This window comes from Lepidochelys kempii, chromosome 1, assembly GCF_965140265.1.
Source record: "Lepidochelys kempii isolate rLepKem1 chromosome 1, rLepKem1.hap2, whole genome shotgun sequence".
Lineage (NCBI taxonomy): Eukaryota > Metazoa > Chordata > Testudines > Cheloniidae > Lepidochelys > Lepidochelys kempii.
Window position 1 is genome coordinate 221,767,140 of NC_133256.1, and position 18,382 is coordinate 221,785,521.

Below are 18,382 nucleotides of genomic sequence, written 5' to 3' on the forward strand. Positions count from 1 at the left end.
GATTTTGCAGCAGTCTTTCTGGTGACCCTCACCCAGGTACCATAAGCAGGAGGTGTGGGGGGTCACTTTTTGTACAAATCTGGCAAGTCTTAAAGCCTGGGGATCGCGTTATGCCCTGGTAAAAAATGGGGGGGACCCCCCATAACTGAAACTTATAAAAACTATTAAACTATACTAACTCCTGGAAACTATGTACATCATATAAAGTACTGCTAATCTACTTGCCGAAACAAGAGAAAAGAAAGGGAAGCTCCAGCTATTGTCACTGGCGGTAAGAAGGAACTGAGTGGGTGTAGGATTCACAGGGCTCTATACTGGGCGCCATGAAAGGTGTGACTCTAGGTGGCTCCAGTGATGAGCTGCCAAAATCTGAACGGGTTCCCGCCTCACCCCATGAGGGGGTCGGTGCCCACCCGCGCCCCCTGGGACTCCTGCCCCATCCAACCCCCCCAGCACTCTTGCCCCATCCACCCCCCTCCCCGGTCCCCTGACTGCCCCCAGAACCGGGCAGGAGGGTCTCATGGGCCACCATACTAGGTGCCCACCCCACCCCGCCCCAAAGAGCCAGAAGGACCTGCTGGGGGGCGAGGTGGGGAGTCCCAGAGGTGCTTACCTGGGGCAGCTTCCAGGAAGCATCCAGCAGGTCCCTCTGGCTCCTAGGGGTGGGGGAGCATAGCTAGGTGGGGAACAGGGGGAGCAGCCACTCCCCCACTGATCACATCAAAAGTGGCGCCTTAGGCGCCAACTCCCTGGGTGCTCCAGGGCTGGAGCACCCATGGGGAAAATTTGGTGGGTGCAGAGCACCCACTGGCAGCTCCCCACCCCGCGCCCGGCCCCAGATCACCTCACCTCCACTCCGCCTCCTCCGCTGAACGCACTGCCCCGCTCTGCTTCTCCGCCGGCTTCCCGTGAATCAGCTGTTCGGCAGGAAGCCTGGGAGAGCTGAGAAGCAGGTGGCGGCTTCACACTCAGGCTGAGGGTGGCAGAGGTGAGCTGGGGTGGGGAGCGGTTCCCCTGAGTGCCCCCCTACCCCCGGGTTACCTGCTGCGGTGCGAGCGGCCCTCCTCGCGCCCGCACCCCCCCCCCCCCGCCCCAGCTCACCTCCACCTCCCTGGGCCTGAGCGGGAAGCCACCTGCTTCTCAGCCTGCCCCAGCTTCCCGTGCAAACAGCTGATTCGCGGGAAGCCTGGGGGGGCAGAGAAGCAGAGTGGGGTGGCACGTTCAGGGGAGAAGGCAGAGTGGAGGTGAGCTGGGGCCAGGGGTGGGGTGGGGAGCTGCTGGTGGGTGCTCTGCACCCACCAAAAATTTTCCCCTTGGGTGCTCCAGAGAGCCACTTTTGGCCAGTTAAATTTAGAAGCCCTTTTAGAACCGGTTGTCCCTCGCGGGGGACTTCTAAATTTAAAATGTAACAACTGGTTCTAGAGAACCAGTGCGAACCAGCTCCAGCTCACCACTGGGTGGCTCCCAGGCCAACCCTGCAGTTGCTCTAAGGGGAAAAATCTTCCGGCTACTGTGCATGTGTACGCACACACACCTGATTGGAATGGACATAAACAAGCAGTTGAAGAGGAAACAACGTACCTGCCAAGATCCACCTTCAGAAAGGCTGAATGCGAAGGCGTTTTCCTCTGAATTGGATGAATTCACCTGTAACATTACTCCCACATACAAGCACTATGGAGAATTTTTCTCCCTAATATCGAAGACTGCCCCAAAGTACATCCCTAGGCATCGCCTAGACCAAATGGCGCCTCAGGCGAACAGTGTCTTCAGTGCCCTCCCCCTCTCCCCCCAAGCATTTATTAATCTTTTGAATACCTTATTTTATTGCATTTGTAGTCCATTTCATGACTTTGATGCACGATTTGCATTCATGATTTAGCCCATTCATAAGACAATAAATATGCACTCTAGGATCTGTATTTATTCATGTCATATCTATGCAAATAAAAAAATTCATTTCCTCTAAGCTTATAGAAACTTTAATTTTAAGCATAAATGAAGTGTACTAACATCAAGAAATTGAACTGTGCACAACATTGGACCAGTATTAAATAGTGTTACAACAGATGACAGCCTTAGAATGTTAATCCTAGTCCTTTAATTCAAAAGGTTGCTTTTCTTGCCTTTGCCCTCGCAAACTAAAGCGCAGCAGCAGAGAGAGATCCAAAGACTGGCCAATGGCATTTTCAAGTGATAAAATAGTAAGTGATGTCAGTCTCTCGTTGACCATTGTCGATCAAGATATGTTTTAATGAGCCTGGGCTTTGAAAAGCTGTGCTCACCACTCACATGAGTAGAATCCTCAGAGCTATCCACACATTAGGAAAATTGTCCTTCAGCTCTGCATCATGAATGAGTTGGAGAACTTGGAGTGGAGAGTGCTTCCCATGAGGCAAAATGTGATGGATGTTGTCCAATTTGACATAGAGGTCTTTATCATTGATGTCCAAACATTCCCCATGTGTCAACATCCGGTGAAGGTCTGTAAATTATTCAAGAGTTTTCCTGTCCTTCTTGAAGACCAGCTCATATCCTAAGTTTTCTGCCATTTCTTTCACAGCAGTGATGGCATCTTCAAATCTACTGTCTCTGTAGTTCACAACAAAATCAAGGCAGCTTCTCATCAAAGTAGCAGCGACCACAACGTCCATCAACTGAGTGTGTAATGCCTTGCTTACAATGTATACTTGGAACAGGATATCATGCCAAACCACAATTGAGACCAGAAATTTGAAGTCAATGATCTGGTTTAACAGGCTTTGTGCCTTGTGTCAGGTTCCGGCCTTGGCTTTACTCCACTGTGCCAATTCCATTGGGCATCACAAACTTAAGTCACTTGGTACCTCACTAGCCTAATGCTGTCAATGTGGTTCTCCCAGTGAGTGTCACTTAGTAGCTTCACGCTCAGATTTGTAACTGTCCATGAGAGTCTTCCACCTGACAGTCAATGCTGAAAACAGTACGTATATCCTTTGCAATGCTCTGAAGAGAGATGCTGAATCTAAAGATAATGATGCTGCATCTGACACAAGCAGGTTGAGCAAATGGCAGCCACAAGGCACAAACAAAACTGTTTCTTCCAGTCACATTCGCGCTGTTGTCATAGCCTTGGCCATCCTGAAGCTTCATTTTATTCTCATTCAAAATCTTCTTAAACAGTTCTGTTAGGCCTTTTCCAGCAGAGTGGTCCACAGACCGGAAACAGATAAAGTGTCCCTTTACTTGGACACAGCCATCCTCGTCATCAACAAATCTTACTGTTAATGCCTGGAAAGCCATATTATTCTTTGCAAGGAAGATAATTGGGATCAGACACTCGAGCACATTCCTCCAGTGCTGGGTTTCTACATTAATAATGCACTGGTTTTCTGTGTCTATGCATTTATTCAGCTTGAGACTGGACTTGACCTCCATCCATTTGGAGTAGGCCATAAAATGGCTGGGTTGCTTCATGTTGCTTCAGAGCATCAGCTAAGTTATGCCAGTAACTGTAACCAACAAGTTGTAAGACTCCATGTTGTTGGATTTTTATATATATTTTTGGAAGTGTATACATACCCACTTTGTACTTGGGCTTTCAGAACAAACCAACCAATAATATAAAAGATATTCAAAGCTGTTTGACTTGGACTCCTTTTAGTGAAGAAACCACTGTGCTCAGGGAAACACTTATGAGAAAGATTGGAAAGGAGGGGTGTGATCACTGGAGGGAGCTGACTGAAACAAGAAACCCATGCCACAATAGCGAAAAAGCATGGGCCACCATTCGCAAGCTGAACCCTGATGAACAACCAAACATCACCACCACAGTCTCTCCCAACCAAGCCACATGCCAACTCATCCTCAATGCAAATTCATCCCACAAAGCAGAGAACAAAACAAAAGAAATCAAATGGAAATTTTGCTTGCTCCTCAGAGGCAGAAAACTTCACAATATTGAGGAGCTGTCAATAGCTATGAAAACACTAAAATGTGGAAAGGCAGCCGGACTCAATGGCATATTTAATACCAACTATTACTATATTTCAGGATGAGAGCACTGAAGTGACTACTTTACTTCATCTCTTGCTTGGAGACAATACAGCCAGCTAGGCTTTAGAGTCAGGTCAAAGTGATTTCACTACTCAAACCTCAAAGATCCCAACTCTGCAAAAAGCAATCACCCCATATCCCTACTATGCTCAACCAACAAGCTATATGAGCAGATAATGGATAGAATAAGCTCAGTAGTTGAAGAGCAACTGACTGATGTTCAAAGCAGTGTCCACCCAGGACATTCATGCTATGGCCAACTTGCATACCTAACTCAATACATCAAAGATGGCTTTCAAACCTTCAAAGTTACAGGGGCAGTGTTTGTTGATCTGTCAACTGCTTACAACATAATGAACCATCATGCAGTTTTACTGAAACTGGCAATAATTTTGAGAAATTATCCGATGGTCCAGATCATCACCAGAAAATTTGATGGAGGATTCAACCAAATGGGTTACTTCAAAGTTCAGTGTCAGCACCCTTGCAATATAATGTCTACACAAATGACCAAATCAGAATTCCCCACCATGCGAAGATTCATTGTTTCAAATTTCAGAGTAACAGCCGTGTTAGTCTGTATTCGCAAAAAGAAAAAGAGTACTTGTGGCACCTTAGAGACTAACCAATTTATTTCAGCATAAGCTTTCATGAGCTACTCACGAAAGCTTATGCTGAAATAAATTGGTTAGTCTCTAAGGTGCCACAAGTACTCCTTTTCTTTTTGTTGCAAATGACCTTTGCATTGCCACCAAACTGGAGAGAACTGGGGACACCAAGTGCATTCTAACGGACTCCTTAAGCGTATTTGGAGAATACTACCACAGGTCCCTGAATGTCAATCCAGCAAAACATAAGTGCACACCTTACATCGGAAACTTCATCAGGCCAAGCAAAATCTCCAGATTTCATGGGATGGTACAATTCTTGAGCACTACGAATATCTAGTGTACCTTGGGGTAACAAATTAAATGCGGACATTCAAAGAGCACATCAAGCAGCAGAAAAATAAAGTGAACTCCAGGAATTATGTACTACAGAAAATGGCAAATACAAAATGGGGAGCTAACCCCAAAACACTCCAAGCACTGTCTCACACTGTGTTACTCAGTTGAGGACTATTGTGCCCCAGTATGGTCATGTTCAAATGATGTGCACAAAATTGATATTGAACTGAAGCAAACCTGTAGAATCAACACAGGGTCTCTGAACTTGACCCCCACACTGTTGCTATGCCATCTCATAGGGATTGCACCATCATCAGTGAAGTGAAATGCTTTCAGTAAAACAGAGACAAAAAACAAGTGCATGATCCAAGATACCCACTGCACAAACAGATTCCACCACCTGAGTCCAGAAAGAGCCTTTCCCCTTAAAATCCCTTACCCAAAAATATCAATGTGGAAAGCTACAGAGGAACAAAACGGCAAGAAATGCCAACGATCCTGGAGAACGTAGTTCCTTCAGAACAATAAGCCCCAGGCACTGACCTCAAACAAAAATATTGGTAAAAAGAAAAGGAGTACTTGTGGCACCTTAGAGACTAACCAATTTATTTGAGCATAAGCTTTCGTGAGCTACAGCTCACTTCATCGGATGCATACCGTGGAAACTGCAGCAGACTTTATATATACACAGAGAATATGTGTATATATAAAGTCTGCTGCAGTTTCCACGGTATGCATCCGATGAAGTGAGCTGTAGCTCACGAAAGCTTATGCTCAAATAAATTGGTTAGTCTCTAAGGTGCCACAAGTACTCCTTTTCTTTTTGCGAATACAGACTAACACGGCTGTTACTCTGAAAAATATTGGTATATTCTAAATCAAGCAAGAGCTGGGATGGCAAAAGACTGGTGACAATGTGACAAAGTAGAAGCTGAGGAATGATGTCAAATGGGAATGTGGAGAGCTTAGACTAGTGATACTCAGTCCTCAGTGGCTCAGGAACCAACTTAGCCATCAATATTACCCGAAAGAGCGACAGTAGGGTGAATGCATTGTTTCATTTACTATATAATTAATTTATTATTCTCACAATACGACTGACCAAATATTCTACAATTGGTTAATAACAGGTGTGGCAAATTGCCGGCTCTACTATGATGGGTCTCACACTCTCTCTTTTTGGGTGGGGTGGCGGGTTTTCAGGGCACCGTTTCTTGCCCCTGAACTGGGGTATTAACTGCCCCACTAGTGTCCTAGAGGAGTGGAGTGGAGAGGGAGGGACCCGTTCCGCTGGCTGAAATCTCCATACTTTCGCCTGACGGGTGTAGTATGTCCGCTGGGCCTCTTGTGCTTTTTCCAAACGTTCTTGTACTATAGCAGTTACTCGAGATATTCGCTCTCCCATCTGTGTCACGTGCTCAATTACATACTTTCCTGGGTTGGGTTGTTCTTCCCAATCTTCCTTGGCAATATCTAATATTCCGCGTGGGTGGCGTCTGTATAGTAGTTCAAAGGGAGAGAAACCAGTGGATGCCTGGGGGACTTCCCGTATAGCAAACATTAGATACGGTAGAAGGGTATCCCAGTCTTTTCCATCCTGAGCTACCACCTTCCGGATCATACTTCTAAGGGTACGTTAAACCGCTCAACCAGTCCATCTGTTTGTGGGTGGTAGACTGAGGTCCGTATGGCTTGGGATGCAGAGTAGGGTACATAACACTTTCATTAATTTTGACATGAAAGGGGTTCCTTGGTCTGTCAGGATCTCCTTAAGGATGCCCACTCTGGCAAAAACCTGGAGTAGTTCTTTTGCTATTGCCTTGGATGTGGGGTTTCTTAAAGGAATGGCTTCTGGATACCGCGAGGCGTAGTCAAGGATGACTAGTACATTTCGGTGGCCCCGTGCCAATCTATTCAATGGGCCCACTATGTCCATGACTATCCTCTCAAAGGGACTTCAATAATAGGCAAAGGTATTAATGGGGCCTGCAAGTAAGGTCGGGGGCTATGCAACTGACATTCAGGGAAGGAGGAGCAATAGGGCTGGAACTCTGCACATATTCCTGGCCAATAAAACCTTGTTAGGACTCTATGCAGTGTCTTGTCTACTCCTAGATGTCCCCCAAATAGATGATTGTGAGCTAACTCTAGTACTGCCCTTGTGTGTTTCCGTAGGGCTAAGAGTTGCTCTACTTCTTCCCATCGTATTTGCGCTATCCTGTACAACAGATTACATTTGAGCACATAATATAGCCTTGGGCCTTTGGCCTTTCCTTCCACGGCTACGCCATTTACTTCCACTACCTCCTCCCTTACATTCGCATATAGCGGGGTCATTGGCTTGGTCCTGCCTGAAATTCTCACGTGCGGTACCAATCTCATCTAATTCCAGGGGGCCTGTTTCTACTCCGCCCCCTGGGTTGCCCCTACTTGGGCTAGGAACCGCCTCAAAGTCCTCACTGGCCTGAATTATCTCCTGGCATCCTGAACGGGTTCGCCTACCAACCAGGGAGGTTTTCTGGTTCTCTGCTAGAATCCTGGTCCCCAATCTTTTATCTGCCCTCCTTTCCCACCTAGACTTTTGGGGTTTTCTGGTGGATGAGAATAACTCTGGGGCAAATTTGGCAAACATTGGGGTGAGGTTATATGTAGGTGCCTCCATCTCAACCCGGGGGTTACTACCCTCCCCTGGCTCTATTGTGGGGAGTAAGCTCTCAAACCCGGGGAAGTCCCTACCAATTAAGACGGGGTACGAGAGCCTGGGGACCAAACCTACAGTCACCCTGGTAGCATTCCCCTGGATCTCAATCCGTACTGGGATTGTGGGGTAGAAATTTAAGGTGCCATGAACGCATGTTACCCCTGTGTTTTTGGCCCGGTTTAGTTATGATTCTCCTAGAGTTCTCAACAGTCCAGGGCCTTGGGTTTGAGACTGGCTTCCTAGTTTGCCATGTCTCACCCCCTGGGGTCTGGAATAGTTCACGGGCTGCCAGCTGTCTTTCCACGAGAGACACCAACTCATCATAGGTGGAGGGGTCATTCTGGCCAACCCAAGCCCGGAGGCTTGGTGGTAGCCTCCTCATATACCAGTCCAGTACCAGGAGCTCCATCATCTTCTCAGAGCTGAGGGCCTCAGGGCGCAGCCATTTCCAGGTCAGGTGGATCAGGTCAAACAATTGCGATCGTATACTTGCGATCGTAATTGCGATCGTGTCCTCCGTGTACTTCCACTCATGGAACCTCTAGGCTCGCAACACCGTTGTTACTCCGGCTCTGACCAGGATCTCTGCCTCCAGCTGGTGGTAATCTGCTGCAGTCTCCGCAGCCATATCGTAGTAAACCTTCTGGGCCTCCCCACACAGGAACGGGGCGAGGATACCAGACCACTGATCTCAGGGCCAGGCCTCCCACAGGGCTGCTCTTTCAAAAGCCAGGAGGTATGCCTCCACATCATCCTCCCATGTCATTTTCTGTAGGCAGTGGCTGGTCTGTATGGTCCGGGTCCCGTCGCAGTAACGATTCAGCTCCATAAGGGCCTTCATCTGATTTACCAGCTCTTGCAGCAGGGCTCGGTCCTGGGCAGCCTGACTCATCAACAGACAATTAGTCTCCTGCTGCATCCGAGTCGCCTCCTGTTGGGTGGTTGCTTGAACCCAGGTAGCCTCCTGCTGGGCTGCGCTGGCTTGTATTAGGGCCTTGACCACGTCATCCATCTTAGGGACGGGAGGGTTTTGGCTAACCCTGGTTTAAGTCCCCAGCATGTAGATCCCACTGCGCACACCACGTGTGGCAAATTGCCAGCACTACTATGATGGGTCTCGCGCTCTCTCTTCTTGGGGGGGCGGGGGTCAGGGCACCATTTCTTGCCCCTGAACTGGGGTATTAATTGCCCCACTAGTGTCCTCGAGGAGGGGAGTGGACAGGAAGGGATCCGGGCCCACCCTCTACTCGGGGTCCCAGCCCAGGGGCCCTAGGGATAGTGGTAAACCACTAGAACTAGAGGTTTCTTCCCCTGGGCTACTTCCCTCTCCTGCCCTTCAGCTTGTGGGGCTTCCTGCCCTCCCTCTGCACAAACCAGGTGTTCTTTTACCTGGGGTCTTGATCTTCTTAGCCCACTGCAGCACTTCTCCAAACTCTCCTCTGCTTCCCTCCAAACTGCTCTGTACTCGAGCAACAATCCACTCTGCTTCAACTCCTCCTCTTCTCTGATTGAAGCTGGGGGGTTTTATCATGTGACTGGCTTCAGGTGCTTTAATTAACTTATAGCAAACTTTCTTCCCTCTGCAGGGAATAAGGCTCCCTTCTAACACTCTCCTGCTGCCCTCTGGCCATGCTGTATCCCACACAGTATAAAAGCATCCTGACTGGTTAATAATTAAATCACACAGTGTTTTAATATCATGTGCTGCAAAGAACCACAGGAGACATATTAAAGACCCACTTGCAGCTCCCAAGCCTCAGTCTTAGTTTCACTGGCCTCGACCATCACTTGAACGCTACTTGCTGCAGTGCTCTGGCCAACATACTGCACCCATGAGGAACTATTTGAGGTAAGTGACAACACGAGGTCTTGGCCGCAGTGTTGGAGAGACAAACTATGATGATAAAATTTTCCATTGACAAAGAGGATGTTAACAAATAAAAACAGTGATCATAAACTAATATTAAAGAGACCAAAAAACAAAACAAGATCAACCATAAACCAAATGAGTTAAGACTTCTCTACCACAACATTTCCTCCTCCAACACAAATAATTCTAATCTATCCCTCTATCCTTCTGAATCTCCTGTCCCAGACATAAAAGAGGCAAAGAGGTAGTTATGATAGAGGTCCAGGCTTATCTCCTGTGCAGTCAGAGTTTCTCCCCAAAAGGTAAAAATCTCATCCAGTCCACACTCTTACACATATAGAATTAAGGCACCCAAAAAACTCTAAAGAAAGAACTAAAAGTAACATTTTCAAAACCACCTAAATGATTAGGCACCCAAGTCCCATTCACCTTTAGTAGGAGTTGGGCACCTAAGTCACCTGCGTGTTTTCAAAAAGTGTATCCTACAGCTTCATTCTTCTCAGATGTCCTATAAAAACAGCAAAGATCCATAGGCCTGGCTCCTTTGTCCTTTCTGTTTTGTGAATCTTTGGCCTGGAAAGCAAAGCTGAAAAATGCGACATGCTTCCTCCATTCATTCCCTACCACTTACCAAGACAACAGTACAAATCTCATAAGCTGGTAAACTGGAGAAGAGGAGGGTGTTTTGGTACAGGCAACATTACTATTTTACGGTTGTCCCAGAGACACAAACCACATACATCCGCAGTTCTGCGTATTAGCTGTTGCTTTAAAAAGTCAGGTTAGCCTACAATGGAGCTAGAAGATATGGAAGTTGGTGGTAACGTTTACAGATTATACGCCTCCTTAAATCACATTAGCACACTTCTAAACCACATAGTAATTTTGAGTTTACATTCTGCTTCAAACTTGTGTAAATGAGTAGGCTGGATCTAAGCCATCCATCAAGACTTTGGTATGGATTTTTGTAATTTATCAAAATTAGATATCAGAGCATAGGACTCTGATTATTGTTATACTCTGATACATTGCATTTATTATGTACTTTTGTCCATGTCTCCTGCACTCTGTAGTTAATACATTTCCACAGGGACTGCTGACATGAGTATCTCTGAACAACTTCATTCACTTTTCCTTCCCACCATTTTTAAAATCACGTTGCTAGAGAAAGGTTTCCTTCTTTGGGCTGAAAATGTGGCATTTTCCCCTAAATTATACTGTTCTGGGGTTAGATCAAGCAATATTCAGTACTGTATCCATGTCAAGTTTAAGGTCTATAACTTGTAACTCTACAATGGTGCTATCTAGTTTTGTAAAGAAAAGATACTTAGGCTTTCTGAAGAGACAGGTAGCAATTGCTTCTGGCCCTAGAATATCATTAGCTATCAGACTTAAAAATTTCCTAAAATACTTTTTGAATAAATGTCTCTTTAAAGTTGTGCCACTGTTGCCAAGAAGGCCAATGGCATTTTGGGATGTATAAGTAGGGGCATTGCCAGCAGATCGAGAGACGTGGTCGTTCCCCTCCATTCAACATTGGTGAAGCCTAATCTGGAGTACTGTGTCCAGTTTTGGGTTCCACACTACAAGAAGGATGTGGAAAAATTTGAAAAAGTCCAGCGGAGGGCAACAAAAATGATTAGGGGACTGGAGCACATGACTTATGAGGAGAGGCTGAGGGAACTGGGATTATTTAGTCTGCAGAAGAGAAGAATGAGGGGGAGTTTGATAGCTGCTTTCAACTACCTGAAAGGGGGTTCCAAAGAGGACGGATCTAGACTGTTCTCAGTGGTAGCAGATGACGGAACGAGGAGTAATGGTCTCAAGTTGCAGTGGGGGAGGTTTAGGTTGGATATTAGGAAAACTTTTTCATTGGGAGGGTGATGAAACACTGGAATGCATTACCTAGGGAGGTGCTGGTATCTCCTTCCTTAGAAGTTTTTAAGGTCAGGCTTGACAAATCCCTGGCTGGGATGATTTAGTTGGGGATTGGTCCTGCTTTGAGCTGGGGGTTGGACTAGATGACCTTCTGAGGTCCCTTCCAACCCTGATATTCTATGAAAGTTGCCAATGTTTTCCTTTTTTTTTTTTCCCTCTGTACTCTACAGAACAGGACTTAAGTTGGAAAAGAACTCTAGCTTTACAAGTGAAGGGATACAAAAATAGCCACAAGAAAAAACTGTTTAACTGATTCTAGTAATCTTTTCTTTGGGAAGTTCTCAGCACCTTTCTATTGTTTGAAACACACCTTTGATATTCATCAGGAAGAACACACCCAGACAAGGGAAGAGCCTTTTCGCTGTCTCATGAAATTCCACTCAGCTTTTGAACAATTAAAAATCATCCATTTCTCAAGAAAGTTTTGGAGCATCCCAAAACAATTCCTCAACACAAGAACATTCTAAAAGTGAGGCTCATGCTGCTGCCAAGAAAGTAACCACTACTTTAGTGGGAATATCTAGGAGCAGCCGGAGGGCTGTTGGATAGGGAGGGAGGAGAAGAGACAGGCCCACATGCTGAAGAGAAGAACTGTGACTGATAACCATTACCTGCAGGAAATGCTGCCCAAGGAATAGCAGGAGAAATAGTTTGTGTTTCACCATCTTCACCTTCAAAAGTCACTGCTGCCTAGAAAAACGGAAAATACTGTTTTGTTAGACTTCTAAAAACTTATGTACAGATTTTTCAGGAGGCATTTCTAATGATCACATTAATGACAACTTATCAAGCATTTCAAATATATTCCTTTAATAGTGATCTGTACTGCACTGCACTAGCGCAAGTGGAAGAACATCTTTTTTTTTTTTACTGTAGTTGTCCAACTGCAATGAGCATGCACTACAAAAAAAAAAAACACACCACACACTACAGAAATCATTTAAGTGCATCACTAGTCACCAAAGCACTTAAGCACTTGCTTAGGATTGGCTGCTTAGTTGGGACTAAAGCGCACATAAACTTAGGAAAAAGCCCTCAATAAACTGGATACGAAATACAGATATGATCACAGGCACAACTACGCAAACACACTAACATCTTTGATTTAACTTCACAATTGTTAAACTGAATACAAAACAACTTTTAGGCGATGTGCAGAGGTGTGTGTTATACTTATTATTTGACCAAACAAAAAAATCACCTCCCAGAAATATTAAAACCTAAGCCAAAGTTTTTACATCTTAATGCCTAATGTTAGGTATCTAAATACACAGAAACTTAGTTAAGTGGCCTGATTTTCAAAGATGCTGAACATCCCTAATTTGTGTTCTATCTAGAGAGAAAAATAAATTATTTTGCTTGATTATTAAATGTATTGGTCGGTAAATTTTGCTTTAACGTTGACAACTAAGCACAATTTTCATGTTCACATCTGTACAATCACTAATCATAAAATAAAGCATGCCCTTCCAAATGATGTAATTTTAAAAGTTTCTAAAGCTAAACATTTTTCAAGGACAGCAACATGACATACCTCAAAGCCTCCAAAATCGTCGTCATCCATTTTCCAGCTGGCACCTACAAGACAGTATAAAATAATATTGATCAAAAATCTAAGCTCTTGGCAGTCTGCTGTATCCCAAGGGTGGGCAGATGTATTCCGTATAGCAAAAGCTTTCAAGCAGCCTTCAAAGATAGCCTCAAGTAGAACACATTACAGTGAGCAAGCCTCAAGGAGACAAAAGGCATAGGTAACCACAGCAGACTCAGCATCTGAAAGCAATGAGTGATAGCAGATAAGCAGATTCACTCAATCAAGTGAAATTAGTCTTTTGCTAGTTCATCCAAATTATTTTCTCACTCCCAGCTATTATCACTGATTTTTCATCCAGACTGAGCATAAACCCACTGAGCTTCCATAATGGTCCTTATCTCCACAAGAGATTTGAGAAAACCAGGAAACATGTCTATCCAGGTCAGATGAACTGGAGACGTACAGCTCCCCCACCACACTGTAGCCAACAGTGCTTCTAAACCTCTCTTGAGCTTCCTTTATGTTGATTAAGAAGAATTACAAGACAATCATGTGGGACTCAACAGCAGAGCTCCCTTGGTGGGGAAGAACAATATTGTTCAAGATCGCTTCAATAAAAGTAGCCATTTTAAAAGTGATTCTGTCTACCAACAGACACAGCAGCAAAGCACACAGCACCCCATAATCAAAGGTATTAAAGGCTGCCGAATTACCTCGTCTCTTGGACAGCACACCATCATTAAATGACTTGAGATCACCTATAGTAACAAATGTTTCTAAACATATCTTCGTTTGACATTTGAGTGGTTGGATTTATAGCATACCACCATATTATTTCTGATCTAAAATAAAATGGTTCCTTGTTACTAGTAAAACTAGGATCTGTTCAATTTTTTCATTAAAAAAAGCTAGCATTTTGTTTGTTTTACTTTCCAGTAGAACTTTCTAGCAGAATTAAAATTTTCTGTATTTCTTCATCTGCCATGTATTCTGAAGTTATGTTCATCTGCCAGGAATGGAAAAAATATTTTTACATTTTAAGTTTCTTTTCCAAATTGGCACTGTGGCTCAATTCAATAATATTTCCTGCTTTTCACATCTCTTAGCTGTCTGGCAACATCAGCACAAACTCCAACTTAGAACAGGACTGTGGTGAATTTCTGGAAGTCTCTCTGTCACCACAAAGGTTCTTCCCTAGGTTTCATGGCAGGGGTTGATTTAGATTTTCAAAACTGATCAACATTTTTGAGTTGCAGCCATGATTTCTGTGGCATTTTGATATATTTTTAGCTAAAACTGTCTTGTTTATCTTGAAACACGTGGAGTAAGTTACTCAGCTAATGAAGGTAAATCAAGCTATGCATGGGTGCTCCTGAAAAAGTACAGCTAAACCAGTAATATATCCCCAAAGTTCCTCCTGATATTTGACTAAGGGTAAGGATGAACCAACAAGTCTCAATAAATGTAACAAAAAGATAAGAGAAATTTATTATTTTCCAGTTAAACTAAATGGCTGGCTGTGAAGATTTCAGTAACATATGAGCAGAAATAAAAGCATGCAGGTGGTTTGCAAGAAATCTTAATGAATTAGATTATAAAAGAGCAATTTCTCCAAAGTTAGAGGCAGATACGACTGTCGATCTAGTGCTGAAAATCATTAGTGACACAGAAAACTGTCTCTTCCCAAGCTTACCCAATTTGCTATTAATGAATTACTGATAAAGTTAAATTGAATCAGCATTGTTTTGCCTAATAAGAAATTAATTCAATTAAATAAAAAATGAAAAGGAGTACTTGTGGCACCTTAGAGACTAACCAATTTATTTGAGCATAAGCTTTCATGAGCTACAGCTCACTTCATCGTGAGCTGTAGCTCACGAAAGCTTATGCTCAAATAAATTGGTTAGTCTCAAAAGGTGCCACAAGTACTCCTTTTCTTTTTGCGAATACAGACTAACACGGCTGTTACTCTGAAACCTAAATAAAAAACGTTGCCCAATTTCCACATAAGCCTGTGTGACGATGTGACTCAGCAGGGAGGGGGGAGTGTTGACCTGGGAACGTGCCCTGGGGATGGGAGACCTGAGAGCCTGTCACCTGAGCCAGGAGGGGGAGGTAACACCTCTGCCCAGGAATGTGGACGGAGACTGCAGCAGGGAACCTGCTGGGTGGGTTTAGTTTTCAGTTTGGGGCTGGGTGGAGGAACACAGGGAACCCCAGGGCTGGGGTCTAAGCTCCCTGCTCCCCCAGAAGGACATGATTGAGGGGTCCTGGTTGTACCCACAAGCTCTGTTAGGGACTGTGTTCCTGTTGTCCAATAAACCTTCTGTTTTACTGGCTGGCTGAGAGTCTCAGTGGATCCCAGAAAGAGGGGTGCAGGGCCTGGACTCCCCCACACTCCGTGACAACTGGTGGTAGCGGTGGGATGTACTGCACCCCGTGAACAGCGCTTCCTGCAGTAAGTGACTGGGGAACAGTAAAATGAAGGGGAATTGACAGGGACCAGGCGTGCTGAAGATTCAGAGAGAGACGGTTTCGGGGGGCGGTTAACCCCTGGGAATGTGTGACCAGAGAGAAGGACTTTTGCAGTAACAGGGTCCCCCGGGGGATTGCAGCGAGTGGTCCCAGGGGCGGAGGAGTCTGCAGCTCGACCCTGGCAAAGAGTCAGTGACCTCAAGAAGGACTGGCACACTAAGGGCTTTTCCTGGAAACCGTGGGAAGCTGCCCAGCCTGCGAGTGGCCAGCAGGGAGATGTACGCTAAACGCCTTAAGAGCGACCTGGTGGAGCTATGCAGGCAAAGGGGGCTGCGCATCAGGAGGTCCACCAAGGAACAGCTGATTGCCCAGTTGGAGGAGAGGGATCGCTTGGATGACCCGATCCCTGTCCCTGAGGGAAGCCGCCCGGCAGACGTAGCGTGGGCCCTGGGGCCTGACCGGGTTGGAAGGGGTCAGACTGCTGCCGAGGACATCCCGAGACCCTTCCTACCTATGCCTGGGGGAGGGGTTGGGGGAAGCCCAGCGAATACCGAGGGCACCCTGACCCCAGCAGCCAGCAGGGGATCCTCCCGGCGGAGCTCCCCATCCCTGGAGCAGAGGCGGCTGGAATGGGAGAGGGAGATGAAAATGAGGATCATGAAAAACAACGTCAACATGAGGAGAAACAACGTCAACATGAGCAGGAGGAGAAGGAGAGGGAACGTCAGGAGAAGGAGAAACAAAGACAGCATGAACTGGAGCTGGCCAGGCTGAGGAGCAGTGGGGCCCCGGCTGTGGCGAGTGAGGGGGGACCCAAGACTGCAAGGAACTTTGGTAAGTGCTTCCTGGCCCAGCGTAAGGAGGGGGAGGACATAGATAGCTTCCTGACGGCCTTTGAGAATGCCTGCGAGATGCACAGGGTTGACCCCGCAGACAGGCTCCAGTTCCTCACCCCCTTACTGGACCCCAAAGCCGTGGAGGTGTACAGCCGGATGACAGGGCCGGAGGCAGGGTACTATGAACTATTCAAACAGGCCCTGCTCCGTGAGTTTGGGCTGACCCCCGAGATGTACCGGAGAAGGTTCCGGAGTCAGCGTAAAATGCCTGAGGTCACCTACCTACAACTGGTCAACCGGATGCAGGGGTATGCCCGCAAGTGGACAGCTGGGGCCCAAGCTAAAGAGGACCTGCTTGACCTAATCGTACTGGAGCAACTGTATGAACAGTGCCCTTCCAACCTGAGGCTGTGGTTGGTGGACAAAAAGCTAGAGGACCCCCAGCACGCAGGGCAGCTGGCCGACGAGTTTGTGAACAGTCGGTCAGGGGGTAGCCGGGAGGAGCCCCAAAAGAACAGCCCCCCCCCCCCCCCGATGCAGAGAGAGAGTCACCAGGGGGCCTCCCAGCGGGGAAATAGGGAGAACCCCCTCCAAAGGGGAACGCCTGGCGTCGGGCCCCTCCGACCTGCTCAAGGGGACCAACGTGACCTGAGCTGCTATCACTGTGGCCAGAGAGGCCACATACGGTACCAGTGCCCCGGGCTCAGGGACAAACTGAGCAGACCCAACCTACCCAGGGTTAACTGGGTAGGGACCCAGCTGGACGAGGGGCAGACGACCCAGGAAAGGGGGCCTACCAGTTTACCACCTGCTCAGGAGGGAAGAGTACCCCAGGCCAGCTCCACCAGAGGGCTGAAGGCTCTGGACTCAGGGTGCTCGGTTTACAGGGTGGGCGTGGGGCTGTCCCTCTGGAGAGAGTGCCTTGTTCCCCTGGAGGTGGATGGGAGGAAGGTCAATGGATACTGGGATACGGGCGCGGAGGTGACGCTGGCCCGGCCTGAGGTGGTGGCCCCAGATCGGGTGGTGCCCAACACCTACCTGACCCTGACAGGGGTGGGCGGGACCCCATTCAAGGTGCCCGTGGCAAGGGTACACCTGAAATGGGGGCCAAGGAGGGCTCCAAGGATGTGGGGATACACCACTATTTGCCCACTGAAGTTTTGATGGGGGGAGACCTAGAGGACTGGCCAAGCAAGCCCCAGACCGCCCTGGTTGTGACGTGTAGCCAGAGCCGGCGAGGGGCACTGCTCCCTGACCTCGGGGAGGGTACCGCACCGGAGGCGCAGGACCCTTCCCTGGTGGGGAGGGAGCGCCAAGGGGCACGGCTCAGAGAGGCTGAGGCCTCAGACCTGGCCACTGAGGGGGAACCGGGCCCCATCCCTTCCCCAGCCGCTGAGTTCCAGGCCGAGTTGAGGAAAGATCCCTCCTTGCGGAAGCTCAGGGACCTGGCCGACCTTGGTGTGGTACGGATCATGAGGAGAGGCTGCCAGGAGAGGTTCCTGTGGGAGAAGGGGTTCCTGTACCGAGAATGGGCTCCCACAAGGGAAGTAGAGTCCTGTGGGATCAGGAGGCAGCTGGTGGTCCCCCAGAAGTATCGCCGCAAGCTACTGTACCTGGCTCATGACATCCCCCTCGCAGGGCACCAGGGAATCCGGCGCACCCAGCAGAGGTTGCTACAGAACTTTTACTGGCCCGGGGTCTTTACCACGGTCCGGCAGTATTGCCGATCCTGTGACCCCTGTCAGAGGGTGGGGAAGGCCCGGGACAAGGGGAAAGCGGCTTTGAGACCTTTGCCCATCATAGAGGAGCCTTTCCAGAAGGTGGCCATGGACATCGTGGGGCCTCTCAGCAAGACGACCCGGTCGGGGAAGAAATACATTCTGGTGGTGGTAGATTTTGCCACCCGCTACCCCGAGGCAGTGCCCTTAGCTTCCATTGAAGCAGACACCGTGGCCGATGCGCTCCTGACCATTTTCAGCCGAGTGGGGTTCCCCAAGGAAGTCTTGACAGACCAAGGCTCCAACTTCATGTCGGCCCTGCTCCGGT

The 18,382-nt window shown here is 47.4% G+C and overlaps 1 protein-coding gene across 13 annotated transcripts in view; it reads right to left on the bottom strand.

Moving 5' to 3' along the window:
* The window catches only part of CCDC91 (coiled-coil domain containing 91), a 334,198-nt gene that overhangs the window by 263,066 nt on the left and 52,750 nt on the right, over positions 1-18,382 (bottom strand). For all 13 annotated transcript variants that reach the window (XM_073315272.1, XM_073315319.1, XM_073315302.1 and 10 more), the window contains exons 2-3: positions 13,026-13,069; positions 12,103-12,181 (exon numbers count right to left, since the gene is read on the bottom strand). In XM_073315272.1, the coding sequence (XP_073171373.1) occupies positions 12,103-12,181; positions 13,026-13,055 (109 nt within the window). In that variant the 5' untranslated portion in view covers positions 13,056-13,069. The remainder of the gene's footprint in view (positions 1-12,102; positions 12,182-13,025; positions 13,070-18,382) is intronic.